General features: G+C 41.9%; 1 protein-coding gene across 2 annotated transcripts; it reads left to right on the top strand.

Moving 5' to 3' along the window:
• Positions 1 to 4,122: 4,122 nt before the first annotated feature.
• On the top strand, positions 4,123 to 13,344 carry LOC104639910 (serine palmitoyltransferase small subunit B). Of its 2 annotated transcripts, XR_012836821.1 has the most exons (7): positions 4,123 to 4,476; positions 4,966 to 5,114; positions 9,055 to 9,254; positions 9,438 to 9,565; positions 10,366 to 10,420; positions 10,962 to 11,041; positions 12,329 to 13,344. XR_012836821.1 is itself a non-coding variant. In XM_075761662.1 (5 exons), exon 5 carries the CDS (start codon positions 12,361 to 12,363, stop codon positions 12,601 to 12,603), a length of 243 nt encoding a protein of 80 aa, XP_075617777.1. In that variant the 5' UTR covers positions 4,123 to 5,114; positions 9,055 to 9,254; positions 9,438 to 9,565; positions 10,366 to 11,041; positions 12,329 to 12,360; the 3' UTR covers positions 12,604 to 13,295. The 2 variants fall into 2 exon arrangements, 1 of the variants encoding a protein (XP_075617777.1); XM_075761662.1 differs by having other exon boundaries at positions 4,123 to 5,114; positions 10,366 to 11,041; positions 12,329 to 13,295.
• The last annotated feature ends 310 nt before the right edge of the window (positions 13,345 to 13,654 follow it).

Genomic DNA, 13,654 nt, shown 5'->3' with positions numbered 1-13,654 from the left:
CTATTAATAAGAGAAGGATATAAAGAGAAAAGCAAAGAGAAATGTTAAAATGAGACCTTCTGGCTCAAAGACCTACTGCTTTTGCAGTTTGCCACTATGAAAAGGCACCGAGGGAGCTAAGGCAGATCAAAGATTAAATCTCAAGAATCCCAGTTTTTATTAATTTATTGTTTAGCAAATAACTGCATCATATTTAATGAAGCATCTGCCTTTTAGGTATGTGTAGACAAGATAGCATCCCTCTGGTAGTGCTTGTTTACATTGAAAATAAAGGTACAGAACAGAAATGTCTTTGCTGATCCATATATGAGTTCTTGCAACAGTATGAAATAGTTTTCAGAAGATGGCAATAAAACCAAAGAAATTTCACACAAAACAGTATTTTATAGGAATACCGTTAAAGCTGACAAGTAAAAATTCCGTAACAGAATACCCAATTGAGATTATCATACCACTAGTACAATACATGGTGTTCTGCCACTCATGTGCATGCATGTCAACACAGTGTGTAACAACAGCTACAGAAACTGGTTTTGCATTGCTTTAAATTATAAGCGACGAATATATTTCTTTTCCTTTTTTCTCAAGTATTTCTAGAATAGTTCTAATTATTCTTCAGATTTTATTTTTGTCAGTGGAGATTTGGGAATTACACTGAAAATAAATTCCTGTTTCTTATGCCATAGTCCTAAAGAAACTAGGACACATGTAAAAGAAGTATCTAAATACAGAGAATTCATATAGAGGAAAAGGTCTGAACCTCTGTCAAAATAATATGAATAAAGAAGCAGCATCACTGATTATCTTGGCAGTGCAGAAGTGCAGAAGACTTGTTTTCTGATAGAAAATACATAAAGATTAAGAAAAATCTGCCCCAAACTCTCACTCATAATTAATCATTACTCAGAAGTTACAGGAATAAAATAGAAGGTGGATCCACTTTTCTGATAGGTGCTACTGCAAAGTATAGCTGGCCAGAGCTAACTTAAAAAAGCTATCTGGAGGTTTCAAATTCATGTATCCTGAAGAACAATGAACTATAACATAGTTAAGCAAAATATGTACTTCTGTGTATTATAGCTTTCTGATTTTATAGCGCTTCTTATACAGAAAGACTGGATGAAAAGTAAATGAGTCAGAGAAATTAATGCACACAGAGGAGACACAAGTTTTATGTATTTGGGTTCTTTGTAGACAATTTAAACACTGTTTATAGATGCTAAGATTTTCTTTTAAAATAATAAACTTCTAGTCCTCTGGCTAAGGAAATTAATTTTGAACATAAATTGCTGCATTCTGTGCAATTTCCATTGTCTGACTCTCTCATACCTGCAAATCTCTTTCACATAGGACATTATGCTTCAATCCAAGAAAAAACAATTTCTCTCCATCCTAATTAGCCCTGAAAGCAAGCCTTTTCCCCTTCATGTGCCACAGTAGAAACTAAGTTAGATAAAGAGATCTGGGCAAAGGTGAAGGGTCTCTGCTTGGGGTCCATATATAGTTTTAATGAGCAAACATGAATATCTTAAAGCAGAAACTCTTTTATGTACTGGTTTCACTTCTAAAACACAGCATTAATTCTAACATTTCTGCTCAACCCATCTGCCTGTCCTGAGGTGCATTTATGACAGTTACAGGGCAGGAACAAACAAGATTCATCAGCATCTTTTGTGTCTCTGTTGTGCTCTTGCAGGGAGCAGAGTCTAATTAGCATCGCGAGAGGAAAAGGTGACAGGACACACTTTGACTCCTGAAGCATCCCGGTTTGGAAGCAATGACAGGCACTGCTGACCGTGATGAGCCAATTGTAAAACACGCATCTTCAGTCCCACAGCACGGGGCTTGACGGCAGCGTGAGGTGAATTAGCTGTCTCTTTGGGGCACCCATGACTCCAGCGTGCCGGCATTTTCCGTACTGCAGAACCTCGTTAGGCCTGGCTGTTGGAAGCTACCGGGGAGAGCAGAGATGGTGATCAAAGAAAGGGCACGATCCTCTCTGGCTGCAAACGCCTCAGTTCGGTAAGCTGAGCTCAAACATGTTAGCGTGAGTGGGTTTGACAGTCAGAAGAGGCAGGCTCCAGCAGGCTGAAATAGCCTGGTTATTGCTTTCTGTATTTTTGTAGGAAGCAATGACTAATTATGTCAGCCTGGAAAAGTGCAAATCCCTGTTCCTTATTTGTGGAGCATGGCTGATGGGTCACTTTTCTCTCTGTCAGGTAGATTACATTCCAGGACATTCAAGTTGCAGGGTTTGCTGTTTTCTTCCAGTCTTTCCTTGACTCACCCCTACTTTCACAGTAGTGTGAGGATGTTCAAGTCTCTAGTTCCTAGGAGTCAGCAATTAAGAAAACAAATTATTTCCTGAGTCTTCAATTGTCTTCTCTGCTTCTCTGCTCCTCTTACAGCAGATTAAATTTCACTGAAAGTCATCTTCCACCCTGTGAAAGGCACTCATGAGGCAGTCTGGGATAGTCTCTTAGCAGAAGATAAACTTCAAGCAATCTTTCCATTATTATACGTAATCTATACCACCTTTTTCCTTTCAGAGGTACATGGAATATTCTTCTTCCTCATAGTTATAAAGCACCAGAGATTGAAGCAGAATTTTAAAAGCATAGGGATAAGAGAAAATTCAGTTTAAATAAAATTAGAAATAGTTTCAATTCGATGACACTGACAAAGACTTTTTTGAAATAAGTTTTAGATAAAGTACATATAGGCAGACTGATACGGTCTTTTGGAGAAAATAAAAAGTGTTATTTGAATGAATTATTCAGCTTTCCAGTGCCTTCCCCTTGCATTGTTTTCACTGTTTACGCCATGTTCAAATCCAAGCAGATTTTTCCAAGTAGGACTGCACTGAAAGACATTAAGTACCGAAATGACCATGCCCTCTCTACTCCAGTATCTATAGGTCAATGCTATTTAGATATCTAAAACCTCTTCAAGACAATTGGGAGTAATGCATTAAATAACTTGGTAACTCTAATTTCAGTTTCTCATCCTGCCAAATTGTTGATGTCCACAATTGCGGTCATGTGCTATGTTCCTCTGAAGGCCCATTCACTCGAGCACACTTCTGCACACTGAGGAACAAACACCTCCACCTTGGGTTTGATGAGGCAAGGAAGAAACCATGCTAAAATGGCAATAGTCTACAAAATTAAAGGGAAAAAAAAAAAGCTGAGAAAAGGAGAAAGACACTGGCAAATTTTATTCCAGTAAAAATACCTGTGCCTAGACAGAAAGAAAAGAGAGTGTTTCTTAATAGATATGTTTGAATGCCATGTACTTTTTAAAGCAATTACAGAAAAGACTGTAATACTTCCCAGTATTGTAATTCCCCTGGAGACCCCTCTGTCACAGCCAAAGGATACACTGAATGTTCTCAAATTTGGCTTTTCAAAGGATCACTTACACAAGGCAGGAACTACTTTTTCCTCATAACACTCTTCATTAATTATTTGATGTCTGTAGAAAATGTATTATTAGATTTTACTGGGGATTTTATCATCTTATAGCTAATTTGGATTTTACTCACCAAGTATATGGCTATGCTGAAAAGAAACGCAGCAAACTGTTGGGCACGGGTTTCCCGAAGCACTCTGCTCTGAGGGCGGCCGCGGGCCCTGTGGTCCTCACACACGGCTGCTCGCTCCACCTGAGGTAAAAGACACAGGCAGTCCTTCAGGGAAGAGGCTCATCTAAGTAAAAACCATTTCTAGTTTGGAAAATGTGGCATGCAATAGAAGCTTTAACCCCCCACACCAAGCTGTTCGCATTGCGCCATTGCTGCTAGAGAAGCAGAGAGGGTCTGGGCTGGAAGGGCCGTGAGGAAGGTGGATGCAGGAACAACCATAAACACTGGGTAAGAGGAATTTCTTAGATCTGTGTGATTGTTCTTACTCTGTCACTGTCGCAGACATAATTTGTGCTCTCACGCAATGCCCACGCTGAGTTTTTCCCCTCACGGTATTCCCACAACCCACACAGTCTTCCCGCCCGGCGTTTCCCCGGGACTACCGGCCCCGGCAGCCCTCGCGGTACCCTCCGCCGCATTTGGCGGCTCCCTGGCGTGGGGGCTGCTGGGCCCTGTAGGCAGCTGCTGCCGCCGTGAGGCCTGGCGCGGTGGCCGCGTCGCCTCGGCGCTTCTCGGCCGCCCGGCGGCCCGAGGGAGCCGGGGGTACACCGGCTGGGTTACCTCGTAGGGCGGGTGCTGTTGGCTGCCCGGGGCGGAGAGAACGACGTGGGCCGGTAGCCGCGGGCAGGCCGGCGGGGAGGCTGAGGGGGCTGAGAGCGACCAGCAAGGAGGCTGAGGGGATGAGAGGGGCCGGCAGGAAGGCTGAGGCGGCACAAGGGCCGGCAGCCCGGGGGACCGCTGTGCGCTGCGGGGGCTCGGCGGTGGCGAGCGGCGGGACGGGAGCTGAGGAGATTTTACACAGCCGCCCTTCTCCCCTCGTTTGTAATGAAATGGTGAGATCTGAGCGAGTTGTGTTTGGGGTTTTTTTGGTTTTTGGTTTTTTTTTTTTTTTTTTTTTCCTTTGGGTTTGTTTTATGGCAGCGAGCGCTTAGTGACTCCTCCTTGCCCCTCACAAGGAAAGGACCAAGCGCTCCTGCCTCACAGAGACCCTGCGCCCCTCACCGGCCGACTGGCAGGGCTTTTTTCTCAGAGCAAGGAAGCGATGACGGCTGGATGAGCAGCTATACTCTGCTGAAACACTGAATTCAGCTTTGAGAACTTTTTTTGGGGTGGTAAAAGCTTCAAGTAGGCTTTAGATGTCAAAACTGAAATTAAAGAGGATGTGAATGAGAATTTATTACTCCTGCTCAGAAAGGGACACCCATTTTGGTAATTATCTGCCTTAGTTATAACAAGAAAATCACTGATCTCATCCTTTCATCTTGTGTGTTGTTCGTAAAAACACAAAATTTTAATTCCTTGTCTTTCCTTCTGAAAACCAGCTCCTGGGACCTCACCCTATGCTAATTTGTCTTAAAGAGAAATCTTCTGTACAGTGCACCAGTTCTGGTGGATTCTTAGCCATTGCTAAGTATGTGTTGACACCTGGGAGAGAGAACCAAGCACACAGCTATTATCCTTTTGATGCTCCGTAAGTGGAATGTTCTTTTGCATATTCCAAACCCAGTGTGTCCTGTGGTTTCAGCATTAGATGGGGGAGGGGTTCATGCTGCAATGATTTAAAATTAATTGTTGGCTGCTGAAAAGCCCTTTTTGTCTTTTTTGCGACTGGTCTGAGTCATGAAGGCTTTGGGATTCCCTCAGTGCCTGTGACAGACTCAGGCAGCTGAGAGTCTTCCTGAAAAAGAGATGGAGCATTAATGGAGCACATCGGGACTGCAGCTGTTGCCATCCAGAGCTTATATATATAGAAACCCTCGACTCCACACACATGTGGGCACCACCGTATTTGTTGGCAGCACAACTGAAGTTTGTAGTAGTTTTTTGTCATCTCTCGAGACTTGGTTGCTGCAGGAGTACTCGGGAGTCAGCTTCAGTCAACTTCTTAATTAAAGGTGGAATTTCATTGAAGTATGTATTTGAAATGTTTACTCAGACAGTTCACCAGAGGTGAATATACCTCTTATCTAAATGAGGGAAGAAGAGACAAGAGGAGACAGGAGTGCAGGAGGATGTTATATCCCTGACCAATGCTAATAGAAAGTCCGCGATTCCCATCCTGTGCCACTCTACTGTGGTGTCACTTTTAGCAGGGCATTCTAATGTAATTTTCTGTATAGCCAACAAATAGGCTAATGACAGGAAGTATGGGTTTAGAATAATACACCGAATAAACAATCTGGTTGAGAAAATACACTTTTTTTTTAAATCCTATGTTAATAAATTCTTCCAAGGTATTTGAGAGAACTACGCTTGTTATGACTGTCACTGTGATTTTCATGTGATTTGCTGTATGCTTGTAAAAATATCTGAAATAAATAGAGAAGAACTGCAGCTATTTCTCTACTAAAAGCCAAATTAAATTTCTTCTCCTTACTGCTTCAGTCAGTTCTTCGTATAAAGTGTGTTGAAGGTCTGCAAGATAGCTAGGGTTGTAGCACCCCTCTTTTAAAGGAAAACTGCAGAATGATCCTAGAAATTAGAGAACAGGAGAATCTTAAACTCCCATTTTAATCAGCTCCTAGTCCCAGGCTGGGCATTCAGCTCTGCAACTCACAGCCATGGCTTTGTATCTGTACAGTTCTAGATTTTAAAGTCCTTTTAGGCAGCTTTTCCTTTTCTATGTTACACCTGAAACAGCTTAGGGAGAAAGCAGAGCTTAGCTGCTGAGTGCAGGAACACATAGCTTCCCTTGTCTTTTCTATTCCTAAATGAGCCATTCTCAATTCAGAAAGGGATGTGAAAACCTGCCAGGTGAAGGAACAGAGCACAGCCTGGAGCTGGAAAATGTGTTCAATTTGAACCACACTTAGAGAAGAGCCCCTGACCTCGGTGAAAGACCAGGCATGCAAGAACTGCAGCAGCAGACTGCCATGCAAGAGCGTGCTTTATATACTGCTAGGACACTGGTGGGCAGAAGAAACTTGCTTCGCTGGAGTTTCCTGGACATCAGTGGTAGCTAAATAAAAAATTATGTGAGTGAGCTGTATAGGAGGATACGAAGCAATTGCAACTGGGAAGGTCTAGGTTCACTGCTCTTCACAACTGACAGGCTTAACTGTTCAACTTTTATGAAACGCTCAGTTCACAACATATTAAATGGTGTGATATCATCTTACTTCGAGTTGAAATAGTCTGTGCCTAATCCTTCTGGGCCAGCTATGCATAGTCCTTGTGTTTTTTGAGATCACTAGCCTCCATAGTTTTTACTTACTTAATTATCTGTCTTGATGGAGAATTAAAAAAGTTCCTGAACTGGCCTAGCCAGGTGTGGGGAAGCATGCTGGGAAGTTGTATGACTCCTCCAGACAACAATGTAATAATTAAAATATGTTACTTGCATTACAAAGGGCAGTAAGTCAAGCCCCTATAAGCTGGAGCCAAGATACATTCCTCATCTAATTGTTACGTGGTGTCATACAGCCTGATTCCAGTTGTGATACCGCTCCAGATAAACCTGTTTTCTGGTGCTGGGATTTGTGGAGCCGCATGCCACGTAGTTTACACCGTGCAGAACACAGCCTTTCTAAGAAATGGCCTGTTCTCCACTATAGGGCAATTCTTCTCCTTTCCAAGAACAGTAGTGTATATTCTGTAGGTTCTTTGATGCAGCTTAATTGTATTGGCAAGTCAAGCTAACAACTCACTATATGAGCCGTCCTTTCTTGCTGGGTTTCCTTCCCTATGCCGTGAAGCTGGTGCTGAGGTGTCTTGAGGACACAGGATGACTATCAGAGGCTGCAGATGTTCCTAGGAGGAGGTTGGCATCACTGTTTGCGATCACATTACTTACCCTGTGGTGTGGGTCTGTAGCAGGTTAAGCTCATCTTTGCCTGGGCTGCCTTGGCCTGCCCAACCTCCCACCATCTCCCTGCCCTTGTCATGTGTTTCCATCCCATCCCTTCCTCGGGCGCCTGCAGTTGTGTGGTCAGGTTGTACGCAGACTGAAGACGCTGGCACATCTTTGTCTTGCAAGGCCTGACTAGTTCCCTGATGCGCCCTCCTTGCCAGCACGAGGGAGAGGGCAGGAAGAGGTTGCCAAGCAGAACCATGTTACGGGCTTGAAGCTACAGCCAGAAGAGCTTGCACTAATGCCCATGCAGATGCTGGCTGTCAGACCTGCAGAAGGCTGTCTCCCCGGTGTGTTAATAATTAACTGTCAACATTGCTTCTTTCCATTCTTTCCAAGCAGTGCTGGAGCCAAAAGGGATCAAACAAACTCGAGTATACTATTACAACGAAAGAAACTTGCCTGTGCCTTGCTTTGTGTGGATAGACAGGTGGGGTAGGTTAGAGAGAAAGCTCTCCTGATCACCTTGACTGTATGCTTTGATTATTTCCCAGTGTCTTAATTTTAAGTAGGCAGATAAATGACTTACCACAGTGTATAGCTGTGAGGCAGAGATATTTCAATCATTTTTAGCTTGGTCTTCTATGGAAATGAACCTTATTTTCTTTCATTACCTCTATCTCTCTGTACTCCCACATACCATACTTTTTAACCCATGTCCAATTTCAGTTAAAACAGGAAAGGAAGTACTGATTTCAAAGACACAAATTTTGACAAAAGACATGATCAAGAAGAGAAAAGCAGCATTATTACATAGTCCTTACTAGACAGCAGAGAAGCTACATGGAAGACAGCCGTTCTGAAGCCAAAGGCTTCAGTGTGGGGTCATACCTTTTTAGACAGCAGAGGATCCCATTATAAGGCATGAAATAATAGGGGAAAAAACCCTTACTTCTGCTTATGGACATAATCTGCTAAATTCTGTATAAACCTGAAGTTGCCACTTTTCCATATGGGGAACGTCACTGAACTTAAAAAAAGAGGGCTGGTAATTTCCTTTAGTGCAGCGGTAATTTGAATGCCTCTGGTTTGCTTTTTTAATTCATGCTTCCCTTGCTTGGAAGAATTATTGCTGTGTGGCTATATGACTTTTATATGGCTGTGTTTGAATTTGTTTGGCTGGAAACCACAGTGAGAAGCAGTAAAAAGAGGTTTTGAAATTTAATTGTGTGGGCAACACGGTCGAGAGACCTGAAAACAAGGGACCAGCCCCTTTGGGACAGAGTGCTACCCAGGAGAGTGTCTTTCCTGCTCTTCAGAGTAAGATCTTTGCAAAAAAATGCTTTCTCCATGCAGCTGCAGTCACCCATCACAGTGTTTTACCAAATGTAGCAGTATGGTTTCGTCTGCTTTTCTTATTGTTTGGTTAGTTTTGGTGGTTTTTTTTAATCTTGAAGACTGTTTCTTCTCTGTGTCTGGAAAAGTTATCTTAAAGCACATAGGCTAAAAGTGCCTTAAAAGGTAGATGTTTCAGGCAAATTTGGTATTCTGAGTGAAGCTATACACATCTGATTACAAATTGTGAAAGGTATTCATGAGTTCTTTTTTCCCCTTGGGGTAGAAGCTGGGAAAAGCAGCAGGAGTGGCTGCTCAGAGAGCGAGGAGGAGAGAATGCCCAGGGGCTTTACATACCACCATCCAAGATCTGCTTACAGCATCACGTCAGGAATGGATTCTGCTTACCCCAACGTTTTGTCTCTGAAATCACCTCTGTCTTCTGCACTACCGCCTATCTCTTTCACAATGGCTCTCAGCTGTCAGGTAAAAACTTTTTGAAGCTGTTAGAACTAAAGCAAACCCAGGCAAGTCTCACTTTGTGTATTGTTTCAACTCGGGGAATTTGCTATTGAAAGAACTAGTGGAGAATAATTGAAAAGAATGAAAACATCTGTATAGTTTTCCATGGCAGAAGTACCTACCTGAGTGTTCCTGCCTTTTATGCAGATGTTTTTTGGGGAGGATTCAGAGAGCACTGAGGTGACAGCCCTGCCTTCAGCTGCCCTGGAAACCAGTGCTCTGTCACTGCATCTCGCTAAAGGATTCAGAAGAGGCTGATCCACCTCGCAGAGGAGGTGAGTAACATGAAGCAGGGATGCTGGTCTTGCTGAGAACATGGGTAGTATGGAAGTCAAATATTGTTTCTCTTGTGTATCAAATCAACAGTGTTTTTCACCAGCATTTCATGGGGGGGGGGAAACCCCCTAAAAACCTCCTTTTCCCACCCCACCCTTCCGTACACCTTTGAAATATGTAGCTTTGAAAATCTGGTTCAGAGTAGAAACTCTTGAGATAATAATCCTGCAGCAGAATTCCAGGGCAATTACATTTCATATTTGATGACTCCATTCTCTAGACCCCAACCTAGATTCTATCTTCCATGACGTCGTAGTTGGTGCAGCTCGGGAGATGCACTCCTGTGGCAGACCCCTGGCTCTGCAGGAGAATGGGAGGGCATGGGCCATACTGACTGCTGCTGCCAGGGGCAGTGGTTTACCATTTCTGAATTTTCTATGGAAAGTGGATAGTTTTTAAACAGAAAATTTTAATTTGTTGAAAACTATGGGGGAAAAAAAAGATTGAGGGAGTAGGTCAGCATTTACTAATAGGTCAGCTCAGGTGGTGTTTGGGAAGGAAGGGAAGGAAGGTGAGGCTCAGATGCCTTAGACATTGCTTGTGGCATATTCTCCCAAAATGAAGCTGATTCATATTTGGAAATGATTTGACTGCAGGCGGGCAGTTTAGAACATAATGTATTATGCAGATTTCTACCTAATTTACTTCTTCAATTAGATCATTAAAATGCCTCAAGTATTTGTGGCTTGGTTTTATTTTGTAGTATGTTTAAGAAAAACTCACCATCTTTTCCCTGCAGAAATCGTGTCTGTGTATTCTCTCCACTCTGGTGTTTCTGGGTGATGACAACTGAGGTGTGAATATGGGGCTGGGAGATACCGATGCAGAGAAGACTGGGAACTGTCTGAAAGTGGCATTAATCAGAGGTTGCAGGAGGTGGTGGCTTCACAGGAGACTTTCCTGTGACATATTAATTGAGTTACATTTTTGTGGCCACTTAACTCTGACACCATATTTTTGCATGGACATTAAATTGCACTTTGTAGGAACTTTGGCAGCCTGCGTTGTAAAGTCCCACAGAGCACAGATATTTTTTGAGATTCAAAATTTGGGAAGGCACTAATTGTAAACATTTTTTGCTGCTTGCTCTAAATAGTCTTTCAGCCTTGTCTGTTCCTCCCTACCTGCCGTTCTTCAACTCTGGCTTTGTACAAATTATCAAATTAATGCTGTCATGAGAGCGCGGTACCGAGCCAGATGATGGTTGTCATTGTTGCATAATGCAGAGGGCTTTGGCCAGAGGAGTTTTTAGCAATAGTGAAGAAGGGCGGGGTACGGAGGAGACACTGTAATTGAGGATCAAAGCTAATTGGTTTTGCTTCTCAATCTGTATAGGAGCTGTTCAGCTGCAAAAGGCAGAAGTGTTAGGAAGCATCTCTCACTTAGACGTTTTATCATCGGGGAGAAGTGAAGAGGTAAGTTCTACTTTTTACAGAATCATTTTTTTGTAAGAAAAGTCTTTCCTCAAAGTAGCTTGGCAATACATTTGATGGTAAGAGGCTTAAGGATAACCTAGATTTAGTAAAGACTGCATGTAATGCACAGAAATGTGCAGGATATAGTAAGGATATTGCTAAAAGTAGTTAATTCTTAACTACAGAAGCATTATGTAGTTTATCTCACCTGTCAGGCAGAAAAGAGGCGGACAAGCTACGGAAGTAAAATGGAAAAGGTGAGGCAAAATTTTTCTAAAAACTTTAGGAAGTGGCTTTTGTTAGGATAAAATCCCGCTCTAGAGAGATCCATGAAGTTGTATTTAATTTCTGTGGAATAAGGGGTTTTTTTCCACAGATCTTGACACTACCAGAAGTTCTTAACTTTCCAATTAAAAAGTGGGGAATCACAGTTTTTGTTTTTTCTCCTTTTATTTACCAAATGACAGGAAGCACCAGTAACTGAAATAGTCCTGTTTTCCCTTTACCTCTCCAGTTCTGTATTCTGGTAACTATATAATGTAACAATAATCATTAGCATTAATTCAAACACAAAGCTTTAAAATAAATGTATATGTTTTCATTCTGGCAACAGATCAATTCAATCAAGCTGGATAATCTGCGTATAATTTCCTTGTGTATGTGTGGTATTCTGCGTGCTCCTAGTTTGCATTCCAGCAGCAACTGGAGCATAAGACATAAAATTCAGTCTGCAGTAGCAGAAATCAGACTTCTAGCCAAGCTCTATGTCAAAATCCAGGAGTGGTGAAGGAGAGAGGGTTTGAAGTGCTTTTTGAATTAAGCTGCTTCAACAGTCTTAAATAATCCAGAGCAAGGCAAAGTTATGAAAGTAGAGTTTGGGTTGGAGAACAGAATTGCAACAATTATTGGGCAACCGATTTCTGGAAAAAAGAGATACTGTGGAGCCTCCTTGGTAAAAAATAGCACCCGGTACACAATGGTCTAAATTGGACTGTCGTGTTCAGAACTGAATGCAGGAAAGAAAAAGGAATACAAATAAAGTTTTATGGGATGGGGTAAAGGAGTGACTTGTGCTAATCTGTTACTATCTGGTCACGATTTATGCTTTAAAATGCATTTGTGATCTTGGAATTTTAGATCTTTTGTGTTTTCAAAACATCATTTACTAAAAATGGTCAGTATGAGCAAGCCGAGTAGCGTGGAGTTGCTGCCCATATGATGTTTTTATGTATTCTTTGTTGTTGTTGTAAGGTTTCTATTTCTACTAACTATCCTTTATTGTAATAGGAAAGGCTTTCAGAAGTGGCACAAAGTCGAAGATGGATTTTAAGAGCATGAAGAACTATATCTATTGGCTGTACTGCCAGTTTGAACTGATCACCTGCAGCTATCTCATGGAGCCGTGGGAAAAACTGCTCTTCTACACTTTCAACATCGCTATGTTAGTTATGGTATTGTACACCGCTTACATCTTTGTCCCTGTCCGCATCAGCACGGCTTTTCAGTTCTTCTTGCACTTATTTGGAAGCCAACATGAAAATACTGTTTCTATTGTGAAGTAACATTGGCAACCTGACACTGACTCTTGGATCAAAGAAGTGTTTTTCTTAACACTCCAGTTTTGTTTAGAAACAGGTTCAGGGTGTATGCAAATACTGGTTTATTCTGCCGTATCTCTTAGTGTTCTTCTGTATTCTGGGACTCTGTGACAGCAATTCATTTTACCAAAACAATTTCAATCAGTCCTTGCTTTTATTGTCTGATTGACTGCTTCTTGAAGAGCTTTTAATGTTAAAGACTGGCTGGATTTGGGACAGAAACAACCGTGCTGCATATTTTGTTATTCCAGGGAGAGCTCCTGGGATATGGAGAGGTTTCATCTTGAGAAATTCTATGGCATACATTTGTTCTTGTCTGCCGTAGCTTTGCTGACAGGAGAGATGTGTACACAAAAGGTTTTGCACAATACTATACAACTATAAGCTGCTTCTCTAAGCTTAGTATGTATGTATTTATAGAATTATTTTATTATTTATTTAGTTTGCCTCAATTATTTAATACAATGAATTACTTGACTGGTTCATCATCATTATGCAAATAATGCAGTTGATTTATTAAAAATGTGGGGATTTACTTCCATGAAAATTGATAATAAAATTCTCATTTTCTTGGACTTTACAAAAAAGATCATTTTTGTTTTACTTCTAGAAGACTGGTAAAGCATGCACATCATATACATAACATACATATTCAGTTGTGGTAGGGACATCTCAGTTGAAAAACAATAAAAACCCTACTGAAAATACGTTGTCTCTCCTTTTGGTCTAAACTCCTTACTCCCTCTCTTTTCCCTCCTTTTTTACTCTTACCTGTTGAGTAGTGTCAGAAACGTGAACTCTTGAGACTGCAGACTTTGTAACTAATGTGCTGGGCACCCTGCGATGGGCTTTTTTTTCAAAGTCCCTGTTTTTTAAGCTTCAGCCTTAGAAACACAAGATGCCTGTGCTGCCGGCTTGCTACGGCGGGCGTGGGCTGGAGCTGGCCAGGGCTGAAGTGCCGATAAATTCACTTGGCAACTAGAATCGGTGGTCGCTGTCAGCCCAGGGGAAAAAC

Source organism: Balearica regulorum, chromosome 9 (genome assembly GCF_011004875.1).
Source record: "Balearica regulorum gibbericeps isolate bBalReg1 chromosome 9, bBalReg1.pri, whole genome shotgun sequence".
Lineage (NCBI taxonomy): Eukaryota > Metazoa > Chordata > Aves > Gruiformes > Gruidae > Balearica > Balearica regulorum.
Note: the sequence above shows the minus strand (reverse complement) of the source record. Positions and strands in the feature narration are given on the sequence as shown.